This window comes from Neofelis nebulosa, chromosome 4, assembly GCF_028018385.1.
Source record: "Neofelis nebulosa isolate mNeoNeb1 chromosome 4, mNeoNeb1.pri, whole genome shotgun sequence".
Lineage (NCBI taxonomy): Eukaryota > Metazoa > Chordata > Mammalia > Carnivora > Felidae > Neofelis > Neofelis nebulosa.
The window spans coordinates 161,798,401-161,812,639 of NC_080785.1; the positions used below are offsets into that span (position 1 = coordinate 161,798,401).

Sequence of the window (14,239 nt, forward strand, 5' to 3'; positions counted from 1 at the left end):
CCTGGAAGGCTTGCATCACTAAAAAAGCAGCAATTACCGAAAGCTGATAAGACTGCGTTTATTTCTGCTTTCTTTACGTATTTCCAAAAATTTAGGATTTTTTTTTTTAACTGCAACGGAGTACGTTTTTTCCAAAATCAAATAAATTTCTATGTTTTGAGAAACAGAGAAAAATACTCTCTGAGTTTCTGTAAAAAAGCCTCAGGAGCTGTGGGGGCCGCAGCCACTCGCGGCAAGCAGGGTCTCCGTGCAGCCTCGAGTCCCCTCCCTGCCGGGGCGCTAGCCCATCGTACCTGGTGAGGGTTCCAGTCACTGTCGAAAATGATCACAGTGTCAGCTGACTGGAGGTTCAGCCCGAGCCCCCCGGCCCGCGTGCTGAGCAGGAAGATGAAGTACTCGGAGCCCGGCTCGTTGAAGGTTTTCAGCAGCATGCCCCGGTCCTCTGCTTTCGTCGTTCCTGCAGGGCACGGGGAGAATGGGGTCAGCAGGGGCGACCACGCGGGGAAGGGAGGTGATGGAGAGGAGACAGGGGAGACACCTGCTTTGGAGCGCAGGGATAGTGCCTGCGCACGTCCCCCAGAGGCCTCCTGGGTCAGCGCCGTAATTGCTCAACACATATGCATCAGTGCGATTAGCGAGAGGTTCGGGTTTACGGGGACACTAGCAAATGCCACTCCTCCCACCTGGGAGATGAAAGTGAGCACCAATGGGTTGCTGTGTCACCTGGGAGTAAAATGAGCCCAGTATGAGCACTGAACCAGGTGGGTGCCGAAGCACAGAGCCTGGAACGGGTGACTGGCCAGAGGGCTGGCGCCCGCCTCGATCTCACTACAAGGGGCTTCTCTGTTCACAAGGAGAACCTGCTACAGGCAAGCACACAGGTGCCTCATAACAGGGCTTCTTCCCTCCAGGCGGGAATGGCTTTCCCTCTTCACGGAGCCCGAGGGACTCAGGTGTGACCAGTCAAGACACGATCCTCACACCATGAATAGCACAGGGGCACCGAAATTGCTTGGCCTGCTGCCAGCTCAGAGCCAAGGTGCCCGTGGCAAAATCAGGAGTCATTTTTGGTGATGAAATGAATGTTCAGTGCTTCTAGCTGCTTACCTACACATCACGACACATAGCATGGAGGCCTGATGCCCACAGGAGCCTGGGCTCCAGACGTGCCCCCAGCTGCCCTTTTCCGGGGGAACAGGCAAGGCCTGGAGCAGGGACGGGGCAGGCCCCACAGCAGAAGGGCCCCCCCCCCCCCCACCCCGGCACCTTCACTCTCACCGCTGACGGTGGAAGACTCCATCTCACAATGTGTTGCCGAGCCCCCACCTCTTATCTGTTCTTTGCCAGAGCTTCTGTCTGTGACCACGTGGGTACTGTGCAGTTGTGGCCGACAGACAAAAGTCCCCTCCTCACCACGGGGAAGGAAAGAAACGAAGCAAATGAACAGATGCCGTGGTGGGTGGGAATATGCTCTCTACCTACAGCCCCTCCTCTGAGGGTTGACTTAGCAACACAGACAGGGACCAGGGTTCACAAAGGCCTGGCCCGTGAAGGACGGGTGAGGCGGCTGGAGAGGCCGGGCTGTCCTATTGTCAGGGGCACAGGGAGACATGCTGTCATTTGTGTTTGTAAAGGTGGCCCTGGACGGAACTCCCAAGACCAGACTGAAGGAAGGCATGACAGGTGTGAAAGGCAGGCCGTGCGTGGGGGCGGGGAGGGCAGAGACCGACGGGCGACCAGCCAGCGACCACAGGTCTGTGGTCTGTGAAACCACAGTTCCACCAGCTGCACGGCAATAGACAAAATGAAGGCCCAGAAGTTTGGGGCATCCTGTCAGGCAGATGCACCTGGCAATGAGCTTCAATACAAGCTCTGAGAAGCTGTGGGAAAGAAGCAACCTGCCTAACTGTGTTCCACCCAGCGGCTCCCCAAGCTCACTTTTCTCAGGAGTCCGAGTGCTCCCGCAGTCGCACAGAGACCGGGGCCTTCCTGGCCACCTGACAAGCGTCAGACCACACGTCCAGCATGCTGTCACCATCTCACTGAGCACCCACCCCCGCTCTGGAGCTCCCGTGGGCTGGGATAAAGGCCATGAGAGCACAAGGGTCTCAGACAAGCACTATTCCCAGAAGAACTTGCTGTCATCCTGCATCCCCAGCTTCCCGCTCTCCCTCGCCTGCTACTCTCAGTGCACGTGGCTCCGGCGTGGGCTCCAGGCCTGACCGGTGACAGCTCTACAACCACGTGGCACTGGAGAGAGGGGCATGTGGCTCACAACAACCTAATGAGAGCCAGCCCCTGGACCTCTGAGGGAAAAGATGGGCTGCACCCTTTGTTGGGGACCATTGAGGACTTTGCTGAAAGAGCATCAGGAGAGCCTGGACAGGATGCCTGAGCAGGAAGCCAAGATGGAGGACAGTGGAGCCAAGAGCCTGAGAAAAGCTCATCAGTATCTTCTAGACACGTGGGTCCAGCCGTACCCGAAGCAAGCATAACCCCCGAGTACTTCTTCCTCATGCCCACGGGATACGGATTTCTGCTGCTTCTAACCAAAACACGGCTGTTGCGTAAAACCCTGTGAACACCAGACCCAGATGTGTAGTGCGCAGAGCAGGAGCCTCGTGTTCGGGAGAACGGGGTGTCAGACCCAGGCTGGCCAACCTCCTCTGCCAACCAGTCCCAGAGGCCTGCACCACTGAACGTGGTAGGCTCACTCCTGATGCTAGACCCAAGCTCCAGGCCCTGCTCTGCCTTGTAAGGGACGGGTACCAGCCAGAAGCTTTGGCAGCTGCAGATAATGAGTGCCCTCAAAAAGCGTCTCTCTCGGTCACACTTACCGTCGAGCCTGAGGTATTTAAAGCCGCGATATGCAAAATAATCTTCCATGATCGTCATGAGGGAGGTCATCTGACAGAACAGCAGCACTTTGTGGTTGGTGGCACGGAGTTTGGGAAGAATCCTATCAAGAAGCTCAAACTTCCCCGAGGCGCGGTACAGGTCCAGCCTGGGGAGCGGAGGGAGCGGGGAAAGAACGCACATAATGTTAACAGTGGTGCTTTGCAGACAGGAGACGGCTCCCATCTTCAGGCTGACTTGAGCGCCTAGGCAGGCTGGTCATCACGATCATGGGCACAGAAGTGGCTTCCTAGGCAGACCCACTCACCCCTGTGGAGTTTCCACAAAGCCATTTCAACCCAACTAAAATATGCTCAGGCCAGACTTGATCAAGGGTGAGCACATGACTGTCGTCCAACTCAGACACTTTTAAGAATGAGAAGAGACGCGATCAGCAATCGTGCTGGGACAGCAGGAAGCTAGGCCTCCTCCCCATTCCTTGAGAGAACCTCCAAGAGCAAAGGCTCACACTGGAGAGTGCCCACACCGCACCCCATGCAGGGTTCAGGGCCAATGCCGCTTTTCTCATTCACTCCAGCCAACAACCCCTGGTCTACAGCTGTGCAGACTGAGGCCAGGGGGACAGCGAGACATGGCTGAGGATATGCCAGGGCCAGGACCTGAAGTCAACTCTGTGACACCCCAATTATGCAATTTGGTACAAAAGACACATAGCTAAAGAATGTTTTCATCTTTTATTTTGATGCCTTTGTTCTTCACAGCAGTTTACTAGCCCAGGGAAATGATGGTGGCTTTAGCTCCATAGCAAAGCTATTTGCAACGTTGAGATCCAGACGTAGAACCCACAGCCACACCTGGGCTTAACGAAGCCTGGGTTGGACTTCATGAACAACGCTGGAGAAAACACTCCCGTGACAAGGTGGATCAAATACCATTTCTCTTAGCAGATGGAGCGTAGGCTCAGAGTGGTTAATAAGGCTGTCAAGGGTCCCAGAGCCCGGATGTGGCACGGTGGGCCCGGGAAGCCAGCTCTACCTCATACGATTAATGGTGACCTACTCTCAAGGTATGGAGGATTTTTAGCCCCTTCTTTAGGCTTGTCTACATTTTCTAAATTTACTGCCACGAACACGGTGCCTCTGAAATTGGACAAAGGTCACAGGAGCGATAAAGCCAACCAAAGAAGTGCAAAACACCCGCATGTGGACCATGTGCCCACCCCCTTCACTGGGAAGCTTCTCACCCTTGCACGATGCCACCGGTAAACCCCAAGTGCTCGGAGAAGGACTCCTGCAACAGAATGAGAGACAGGTCAGGGCAGGGCAGGAAGAGGCCCCACACCTCCGAGCCCTCACACTGGTGCACAGAGGTCACCCACAGTGGCTCTGAGGCCACACCCAGACGCTGTACACTGCTTTTGCATCCCACCAACATCCCTTTCCTCAGGCTCCTCCAAAGAAAAGTAAGTCACAGGACAGCACCGTTAACCACCAAAATGTGCGCCTGAGACCATTCTTGGAGCAGAGAAATGGAATCCCAGGGGCATCAGGGGGTTTGCAAAGATCCTGAGACCTTATGCCAGTGAGTACAGACATACGTGTGCAATTCAGAAGAATCCAGACTCTCAAAGGGTATCGTGGCCCCAAAAAGTTCTGACCCAGAGACTTCACGAAAAGGGAGGCTGCTCTCAATGTTCCAAACAGGAATGGCCCCTCCCACATCACTGAGTGGCAAAAGCTAGTATGCCAACCAGCAGAAGCAGAGGGACCCTACCAGGATTATTTGGGAAAATAACCACAAAGATGAGTCTCTGAATGCTTTCTGCAGCTATCTGGGGTTAGGCTTTCTGGAGCTTTCATTTCTATCACGTTTTCCTACGTTGTTTGGATTGTTTACAATAAGCACTTACACACAGAAAATCAACAGCAAGGTAAGTACAGGCATTACCTACTCAAAGTATTATAAAGTATCTCTTAAAAAGCTTCAGGGAGGGGCACCTGGGTGGCTCAGTCAGTTCAGTGTCTGACTTCCAGTCAGGTCATAACCTCACGGTTCGTGATTTGAGCCCCAAGTCGGGCTCTGTGCCAACAACTCAGAGCCTGGAGCCTGCTTTGGATTCTGTGTCTCCCTCTCTCTGCTCCTCCCCAACTCACGCACTCTCAGTCTCTCTTTCAACAATAAATAAACATTAAGCCTAACTCTGTGTGCGGAGGGGCTCAGCCCAGACAGATGCGGCTTGGAGGACGGAAGGCCTGCCATCCCTGGAGAAGGGCCTCACCTCGATGTGCTGGAACATGTACGGGTGGTTGCAGATCTTCCTGAGCTGCATGATGGTGTTCATCAGGGTCTTGGTGCCACCTTTGCCCTGGGAAGGCAGAAGAGAAGCTCCCATGTTGGGCCTTGGCCTTGTCCCTGGAGCAGATTGTGGGGATGGGGGGCGGGGGGGGGGAGAAGGACTCCAGAAGGGAGCACTTTAGGGGAGGTATGGCTTGTGGCGGAGCAGTCGGGAGCAGGGGGCTAGCTCCCAGGGAGGCGCAGAGGGCCCAGAGCCAGCGCCAGGGGAAGAGATTGCCTGGCACACTGGAGAGGCTGGGAGGACGGAAGGGAAGGAAGACTGGCAAAGAGCTGAGGCTGAATGACAAACATTTTTCTTGGTTGGGGGACTCGAGGGGAATCTCTAAGGGGCTGCAGCCAGATGGGCCCTGACGACCTGGGAAGACCCATGCTACAGAGAGAAGGATGCAGGGCTTGGGTATCTGCTGCAACTGCTCAGGTGAGAAAGGGCCCAAAGAAAACATGGAAAGGAAGAAATGGGGAGGTAGGCCAATGGGGAGGCATCGGGAGCAGAATCAAGGGACCCAGGAGGGAATTTCTGTCCTTATGAGGGGAGCTGGGGCGGGTGGGGTCCCAGAAGGTAGCAGCTCGCCCAGACCCCATCCACTTCAAACTTCACGTCACCCCAAATGCTTTTACTGCCAAGGTGAAGGGGCTCAGTGGCCATGGCTGTTAAGCCAGTTCTTTCCCAGCTGGAAAGGGGAGGCTCACTGGAACAGTCTAACTAGCACGGGGCTCCACCCTGTTGACAGATGTATCTGCGGCAGGCCAGCATTTCATAAGCAGAGGACATCAGATAGTGACACACTGGGAGGGTCTTGGGGGAATCCCTGGAAATGGGCCATTGGGCCTTACTGAGCATGCCTGTTCCCACCAGGTATGATTTAAACTGCAGCTATCTGACGCCCTTCAGATCACCACCAGACAAGGTCTTGATCTCAGTGGTAAACTCCAAGGAGACAGAAGGCTCAGGTGGTGACAATGTGCTCAAGCCCCAAACACCTGGCCTGACCCCAACCCACCTGCCTTGGGCTTCCAGGTGGGGAAGGGGAGGGGCCCGTGGCTAACCTTCTTGTCCTTCTCGGAGCCATCGGTGAGCAGCACCCCTTTGGCCTGCATGTGCCGGTAGAGCACACGCTGGAGCGCAGACATGTCACACTTGATGACATATTCCACCTGCAGGGGACACACGTCACCAGTCAGAGCTCAGAACCTCTGAGCCTAACGCCCAGCCTGAGCCCATCACTGGCCTCTGAACCTCTGAGAGACAACCTGGCCCCAGGATACGTGCTCAAATGAGGGCATAAGTGGATGACGGTGAGGAGTCCCCACAGCTGGGGAACAAGGAGAGACAGGCTGTGGTAGGTACAGCGGGACAGAGAAACACAGGACGTGCTGACCCAGAAGGGGCAACTTGACTACTTTCCCAAAGCTTCTCTCCAGTCCACCAGAAAACCAAGGGCAAGTAATGCATGTCCCACCGGGGGGGAGGAGAGGGTGTCTAGGGGGACAGCTGGGGGACTGGGACCCTGAGCAAGAAGCCAGAGCCATCCTGCGGGGTGAGCGGGTTCATGAGCAGCCCACAGCCTCTAAGCACCGCAGGATGTGATGGGACAGGACCTGCCCAGGCGTCTGATCCACAGATGCCAGGCGGCCTTCCCGCTCTGATCCACACCCGCCTCCACTCTGCAGACCCAGCATGTGTGAGTGAGTGGCTGTCCTCACACCCCATGGACACTTCAATGCCGAAGCGAGACCAGGGCCATGATCACCTGAGTGCCACCTGACCGGTCCTACGCCGAAAAACCCCTGGCACGACACTGCACCATGGCTCTGTCCACTCAAAACTATCTGTTACCTTTTCGGGCAACTGGGCCTCGACTTCCTTCTTGAGCCGCCGGAGCAGGAAGGGCCGCAGCACTTTGTGGAGACGACGGATGATGAGAATGGTTTCCTCCTCGTTCAGGTCCACCTGGCACCCCCATGAGACAAGCAAACCGAGGTTACCTCCAAAGGAAAGGGGTGGGGATGGGGTGAGGGGGGTGCACAGGGCCATCTAGAGTCACCTTGCCCTCAGCACCTGTTTCAGGATGCCTTATGCTTTAAGGGGCGTGGTGGGGCACCCCCTTCCTTTAGAAAAGTGTAAGGACCTGGGACCTTCCACAGAATTCCTAGTGTGTAGAAACCAAGGCTCCAGGGAACCACACCCCATAGGCCTTACTAGGAAAAGAAACACACAGCACACCAGGCTGCTTCCCCACAAATAGAAACTCATGTGTCTGGAGACCCGCCAACATATCCCAAGGAAAGTGGGACAGAACCACATTTACAGAACATTTGCTGTAAAACGAATGATCCTCTTGGGGGGGGCTCTGTTGCTGCGAGCCCTAAATCCTCTCTTATTTCAGGACAGCAGGGACGGAGGGAAAGAAACGCTGCTCTCCCAAGGTGTCTGCTATGATGCTAACAAATTCAACTCTTAAAAATTGGCTGGCAGTTGGTTAAGCATCTGACTTCGGCTCAAGTCATGATCTCATGGTTCATGAGTTTGAGCCCTGCGCAGCTTGGAGCCTGCTTCAGATTCTCTCCTTCTCTCTCTGCCCCTTCCCCACTCGTGCTCTCATTTGTCTCATAAATAAATGTTAAAAATTTTTTTTTTTAAAAAAGGGTCACCTGGGTGGCTGAGTGGGTCAAGTGCCCAACTTCAGCTCAGGTCATGATCTTACAACTTGTGAGTTTGAGCCCTGCATCAGGCTCTGTGCCGACAGCTCAGAGCCTGTAGCCTGCTTCGGATTCTGTGTTTCCCTCTCTCTCTGCCTCCCCAACTCATGCGCGAGCATGCTCTCTCTCAAAAATAATAAACATAAAAAATAAAAATAAAAAAGTCAAATAGACCAGACTTAAAGTTATCTTTCTTGGGCCCCTGATAACCTCATGGTAGAGTTCTAGAACTGCTGCTAACCTTGAAAATAAATGAAACAAGAGCCATATGCTTGGAATGAGGGTCCTGGGGGTCTGAAAACTGGGGGCTCCTCCTGGAAAAGCCACAGTCTCTCCTTCAGAAGGGCTTCTGTCTCCACTGGAGCCAGGGAGAGGGGGCCTCGTGGATGACAGTAAGGTGGCCCCAGCTGACCTGGACCTGCCCATGGAGACCCTCAGGACTGGGAACCAGCTGGTGGGACAGAAACACTGGTGGCCCCAGGGAGCCCAGCCACCGAGGGCAGTAACATTCCTCATTAACCTCCAACCTCTGCAATTGTGTCCCATTCCTCAGTCACCAGGTTCTAGCCATGCAGCCTCATTCGACAGAAAACATGACCTGCCCATAAGCCCCCCTCAAACCCCAACAGCACAGGAGGCTTGCACTGGGAGCCGGCTGGGAGACTTCATCAAGCAATAAACACCTGGCTCCTCGGGCCAATGTCTGGTCTTCAGGCTGACAATGCCATCCCCAGCCATACAGACATCGAGAGACGTTAATCACAGCGCTTGTTAAAAACAAAGTATACAGAATCTGCCTGTGTCGCTGTTTTAACTAAAATCTTCCGAGCCTGCTGCTACCCTTGGGGTGAAATCTGAACTCTCTAGAAGGACCAACAGGACCCCTGGGACGTGGACCCAGCGCCACAGCTACCCCAGGGCCATATTCCTTGCTGTCCCCACCCTGGACCTGAGGCACAGGGTCAGGAAATCCCCAAGCGACTCCCCAGAGTTCACTCTCACGATCTCCGCCCTTCAGTTTCGGCACTGGGGCCGCTTTGCCCCATGAAGACATGGCCTCCCGCTCTGGCATCCAGCGCAAGCCTGGCCCGCTGTGGGGGGCACTCAGTGGACACCTGAGAGAAGCCAGCCGAGCCTGGGACTGTCCACTTGGGCAAAGTTCCCATGACCACGGCCCCCCTCCCTGCCTTACCTACCGCCAGCACGGAGCCAACTACACACACACACCTTTTCCCCAGTCATGGCGAAGGGCGCGTTGAACCACTGCTCGAAGGTGCTGCAGCTCTTGAAGATGGTGGGCAGCAGGAAGTTGAGGAGCGCCCAGAGCTCGGGCAGCTTGTTCTGCAGCGGCGTGCCTGTCAGCAGCAGGCGGCGGGGGGCCACGTAGTGCGTGTTGAGGACCTGCGTCAGCTTGCAGTGGTGGTTCTTCATGCGGTGGCCTTCATCAACGATCATGTACTTCCAACGGATCTGTGGGGCCCCAGAGTAGGAGGTTGTGTGTGTGTGTGTGGGGGGGGGGGGGGCATGGGAAGCAGCAGGGTCGCCCCTAGCTTAGCAAGAATGTCCCAACTCTCAGGCAAACCTCCAGCCGGAACAGCAGATTTAAGTGAAGAACATGGGCGTAACAAGTTCCCCTGACAAGCGACAGCCACGTAACAGGGCCTCCGTGAAGCAGGCGGTGCAGACACACAGAAGACATGCCCATGACCTGCTGTCGGGCGAACGACGCACTTTGCAGGAAAGTACTCTGGTTTCCCCCCAGATTACATATGCTTGGACGCAGCACAGAAAAATACTACAAGTAACACAACTCTCGCCGATTAGACGGCCCTGGGCTGGGGGTGGGGGGTCTACAGGGGACGTGGCTCAGAAGTGGGTACATTTTCCAACCACCAGGCTGTGCCTCTCAAGGCAGTACTAGTATGGGTAAGTTCAGAATGGGAGCTCCGAGGGGCTGGGGCTGTGCCCAGAGCCTGCTGGTGACCACAGGACCGACAGACACTGGCTCGATGTCCAGCCTCACGGTGAGCCTGAGTCTGCAGGACACCGTGACGAGACTCCCAACTGCTCCGTGCTTCAGCTCCGCCCTCCCGTGGACACAGTGACGCCTGAGACAGGCGATGCGTGTGAGGTGACCGGACTGAACAGGGCAGAGCTGACAGGGGCAGGGGAAAGGGAGCCGTCTCCCAGGAGGAGTCCCCGTCACTTGGCCTTGACATCCATTAATGCCGCTGCCAGGTAAGGACTTTCTCAGGCTTGGGACGGGCCAGGCTTTGCAGGGTTGGAAGGGGTGGCCTGCACCACAGGCACGAGGGGCAGAGCCTACTCATGGACCCCAGTCCCCTCATCTGTACACCAGAGATGGGTATGGAGCACCCGAATCGTCACAGCGACAAAGTCCCGACAGGTGACCTGTGAACACCTCCATCCCTGAATCAAAAATTCGATCACCCGACCTAACCTGTGCTGGATGGTTAGTGGTCAGAACACCTGCATCATCTTCAGCCTCCAAACCAGGAAAAGTGACCTTTTTGTAGGCAAGGGACCATGTGTGTTTTATACCCGGGTCAAGGTATGGTCTCAGTGATCCACCGATGGCCTGACTACAGCTGCCTTCACAACAGTGTCACTCAAGAGGCTTCCAGGCCTGCACAACCCCCAGCAAACACGTGCCAGCCCGAAACCGACGGAGCACGAGTCCTCAGCCCTGAATGCCAAAATCATAGTTGCTTTGTGGGCTGGGGTCCCGAGGGCCACGGTGGGGGTGGCACAGCCACCCGGGATGGAAGGCCACGGCCACCAGACCCAGGCAGAGACAAGGCTGGCCTCACCCTTACCCTGCCAGGCACAATGAGGACAGGACTGGTGACAGGTCAGGAGGTACCCTATGTGAGTAAGCTCTTTGGGCAGAAGTTCTTAGAAGCTAGTCTGCATGGCATACACACGACAACCCTGGATCAGGTGCTCCCTGACATCACGTGACTGTCTGGGTGTGTTTTACACAAGGACATACTACCTTTGCAAGGATGTGCTTGTCTTTAATGATGTACTCGTAAGTCGTCAGCAAGACGTTGAACTTGCCACTTCGCAGCTGGGGGACGAAAGCACGCCTGGCTGCTGGAGAACCCTGCGAGGGAGAGAAGGCACGCACGTCTCAGCCTCCTGAGGCCACGGCGGCTGACACCTACCTCGCCGGGGCTGCCACAGAAGGGCGCCGGGCAAGGCTGTGGGGCCTGTCCTCCAACTTGTCACCTGCGCTATACCTGCCCCCTGCTCAGTGGCCCATCAGCTCCCTCCTCTTCCCAGGCCTCCTCTGAGGCCTCGAAGCTGGAAACCAGGGCCTCTCGTGCTCGTGCGGGCGCCATGAGCACTCCCAGACACAGCTCTAGCCTTCTCCCCGGTTAGCAAACCTGCCCTGCCCCTCCCCAGCTCCAAACTCCAAACTGAGCCTGTGACCAGGGCCCCAGGATGTAGACGCGGTGCTTTCTCCAGGCTCACGTTCCAGGTTGACGGAGCTTTGTTGGGTCCCAGAAGTTCTTGCCAGCAGAACGATTCTTAGCTCCTTAAATGCACCAAGTTCCCCCTGCCCACACTGTTCCCGGTGTCGGGACCCCCTCCTCCACATCATGTGGCCCAGAGCCTTCCAGCACAGGGTGAAGAGCCTGGACCTAGGAGGCTGGCAGCCAAGGACACAACCGGGCTGCCCTCTCTGCTTCAGTTTCCCCACTGACACAACAGGCACAATGAGTGTCTTCCTCACGGGGTGAACAAGTCCCATGTCCCACAGACCACAGTACACTCATTGGGTCTTTCTACGTGAATGGGTTTTAACCAAAGCTGGGGTGACAAGAACAAAATCTGGCAGTGAATGCGCTGATGTCACCGGATGCCACATGTTGAGTCCACGGCATCACTTAAAAAGAAGCATCACCGTGAAATAGACGATCCAAACCTCTCACGAATAGCATGGTCCCGTGTGTACAGCACAGGAAAACGTGGGCATACGCACCCTGTGAGTCATGCAAGTGGATTGCCCTCCCCTGCCCTCCCCACCCCTCCCCTGCCCTCCCCACCCCTCCGCTGCCCTCATCCACATCCATCTCTTCAGGCTGTGACGTACCTTGTAGGACACCTTCACCACGGAGGGGGCCCACTTGTCAAATTCGTATGCCCAGTTTGACAATGTGCTGATGGAAATAAGGAAGGGGCAGTCAGGTGCTAATTCATTCATCAACAGCTCCCGTCTAAGCCAATGTTCGCTGGGGCACGAGGCCGACTTGGCCGTGATGCTCAAGCTGGCCAAGTAACCGACAGCGTGGGGGACGAGGGGGTGATGCCCTGGGTAGGAGGAGCCTGGAGCGGCCCCGGGCTGGAACCAGTGGCTGCAGGAGGCCAGACCCAGGAGTTGAACCTGGGAACCAGTCCTGTCACTGCTGTGGGGTCCCAGGCCCCTATGAGAACATGCCACGTGTCGTGAGCCGGCTCCCAGGAAAACTGCAGACCCACAGTGGCTCATTTCAGGCTCAGAGCCGTGCTGGAGAGTGTGTTCCAGACACCGGGGAGCACGGGAGACACCACACGTTCTTTGTGCACCTTGAAATGAAAATGGCGGCCCCTGCAGGTTCCTGCCCAGCAGGAGACAACGGAGATGGGGAGAGTGTGCCGGCCTCGGGTGAAGGGCTGGGTGCAGGGCAGCAACACAGACTCTTGTCTGCTCCTTCATGGGAGGAGCAAGGCCAGGAAGAGTGGGGAGAGAGAGGAAGCAGCCGTGAGCAGGCATGGGGGTGGCTGGCGGGTAGATGAGGAGGCACGATTCACCAGGAACTGTGAGACAGAGCCTCAGGAGGGTGACGACAATAATAAAGCCAAGTTCATAGGGGGTGGGTGGGTTCCCTGGGAAACACTGGGATATACAATTTCCGGCGAGAAAGGGAATTTACTCAGAAAGTCTAGTCTGGCTAGTTTGTAAAGACAGGACTCAGAGGCCGAGTGGCAGAGACTGCTTGTGGCTCAGCCAGCTCTCCACTGCAAGAAGCTCCACTGAGGGGGGTACTGTCTTCATCGTAAACCCCTAGCTCCCAGGCTCCTCAGCAACTAGGGCCAACAGGGAGGACCTAGTTGGAGCCAATGAGATGAAGTTCAAGATTCTGTTGGGGAAAGTGCTCAAAGGAGGGAGGAGAAGAGGGGTGGGGGGGTGGGGGGAGGGGGACAGTCAGCTGCCCTTTGCCCTGTCCACCACCCTGGGAACCCATATGAAATGACGGAGGCAGTGCAGCCATTTTGCAACCACGAGGTAAGAAGTCTAGAAGCAAAAGTCCTGAGCAAAAAAAACTGTCAAAGCGTGGGTCCTGGCATCTTGGGGCCACTGGGCCTGCCTCAGATGGCTTGGCTCTAGGTTACCCCTTACCAAGGATCAGCAAGACTGCCCTGGTCCAGTCTCTCAAGTCTGGATTCTACTGTATGGAGCAATGGTGTACAGTCAAGGCACCAAGAAAGAAGCTGAGGGCCAAAACTTGAGGTGTGGGGAACGTGTGCAGTGGGCGGGGGGGGGGGGGGGGGGGAAGAGCCAAGAGAGCTGGGGGCAGGGAAGACTGAGGAGACAGGCTGGGAGACAGAACGAGGAAACTCGTTTGTCTCAGTGGGTAGATGTGACAGCTGGACGCTCAATGTCTAAAACAGCTCCCTAGGGCAAAAGGAGCTCTTCTGGCCCAGAGGAGAGGTCATTCCAACGACCAGGCACTTGTCTGGGTGGGACGTGGGTGTAAAAAGCCTGAAGATCAACACACAGCGTCCCTTCGCTGAAGCCAACTTAAAGAACCTTGGGAAAAGTTATTTTGACAGGAAACCGTGCCGCAAGACAAAAGGAACTGGATCTAAACACTGTACTCCAATCGGTAAAGCTGCTTCGCACAGATGAACTACCTGGAAACTGCTGTACGTGCACACACAGCCATCCACGTACACTGCAGATGAACAAGTAAGAAAGCCCAGAAAGAGCTCTGTGGCTGAGGCAGAGACAGCCGTTGGACGTGACCAGACACAAATATCACGTTAGATAAACGCGTATATTTATCGCCCAGAGCTGTGCGCGGACAGGGCCCGCTAGCGATGACATTTCGGGGGCACCAGGCACACCCAGCACCCAGCTCTTCGTCTCTAATACTGACCTCTAAGAAGAGAAACCGGGGCCTCTTAGAAAAAATGGCCGATTCTAGGCCTTAGGCAGGAAGTATACAAGTTGAGCTGGGGGCACCTTTAGGTACCAAAAACAACTAGGTGCCTCGATACCCCCCAATGATGGGGGCCTATCAAAGGGACACAGTAGCCC

The 14,239-nt window shown here is 55.8% G+C and overlaps 1 protein-coding gene across 5 annotated transcripts in view; it reads right to left on the bottom strand.

Annotated features, from left to right (window-relative positions):
- The window catches only part of SMARCA4 (SWI/SNF related, matrix associated, actin dependent regulator of chromatin, subfamily a, member 4), a 90,499-nt gene that overhangs the window by 27,276 nt on the left and 48,984 nt on the right, over window positions 1-14,239 (bottom strand). For all 5 annotated transcript variants that reach the window (XM_058728010.1, XM_058728009.1, XM_058728008.1 and 2 more), the window contains exons 17-25: window positions 12,032-12,098; window positions 10,928-11,038; window positions 9,139-9,381; window positions 7,049-7,162; window positions 6,259-6,366; window positions 5,135-5,221; window positions 4,100-4,146; window positions 2,838-3,004; window positions 294-457 (exon numbers count right to left, since the gene is read on the bottom strand). In XM_058728010.1, coding sequence (XP_058583993.1) covers window positions 294-457; window positions 2,838-3,004; window positions 4,100-4,146; window positions 5,135-5,221; window positions 6,259-6,366; window positions 7,049-7,162; window positions 9,139-9,381; window positions 10,928-11,038; window positions 12,032-12,098 — 1,108 coding nt within the window. The remainder of the gene's footprint in view (window positions 1-293; window positions 458-2,837; window positions 3,005-4,099; window positions 4,147-5,134; window positions 5,222-6,258; window positions 6,367-7,048; window positions 7,163-9,138; window positions 9,382-10,927; window positions 11,039-12,031; window positions 12,099-14,239) is intronic.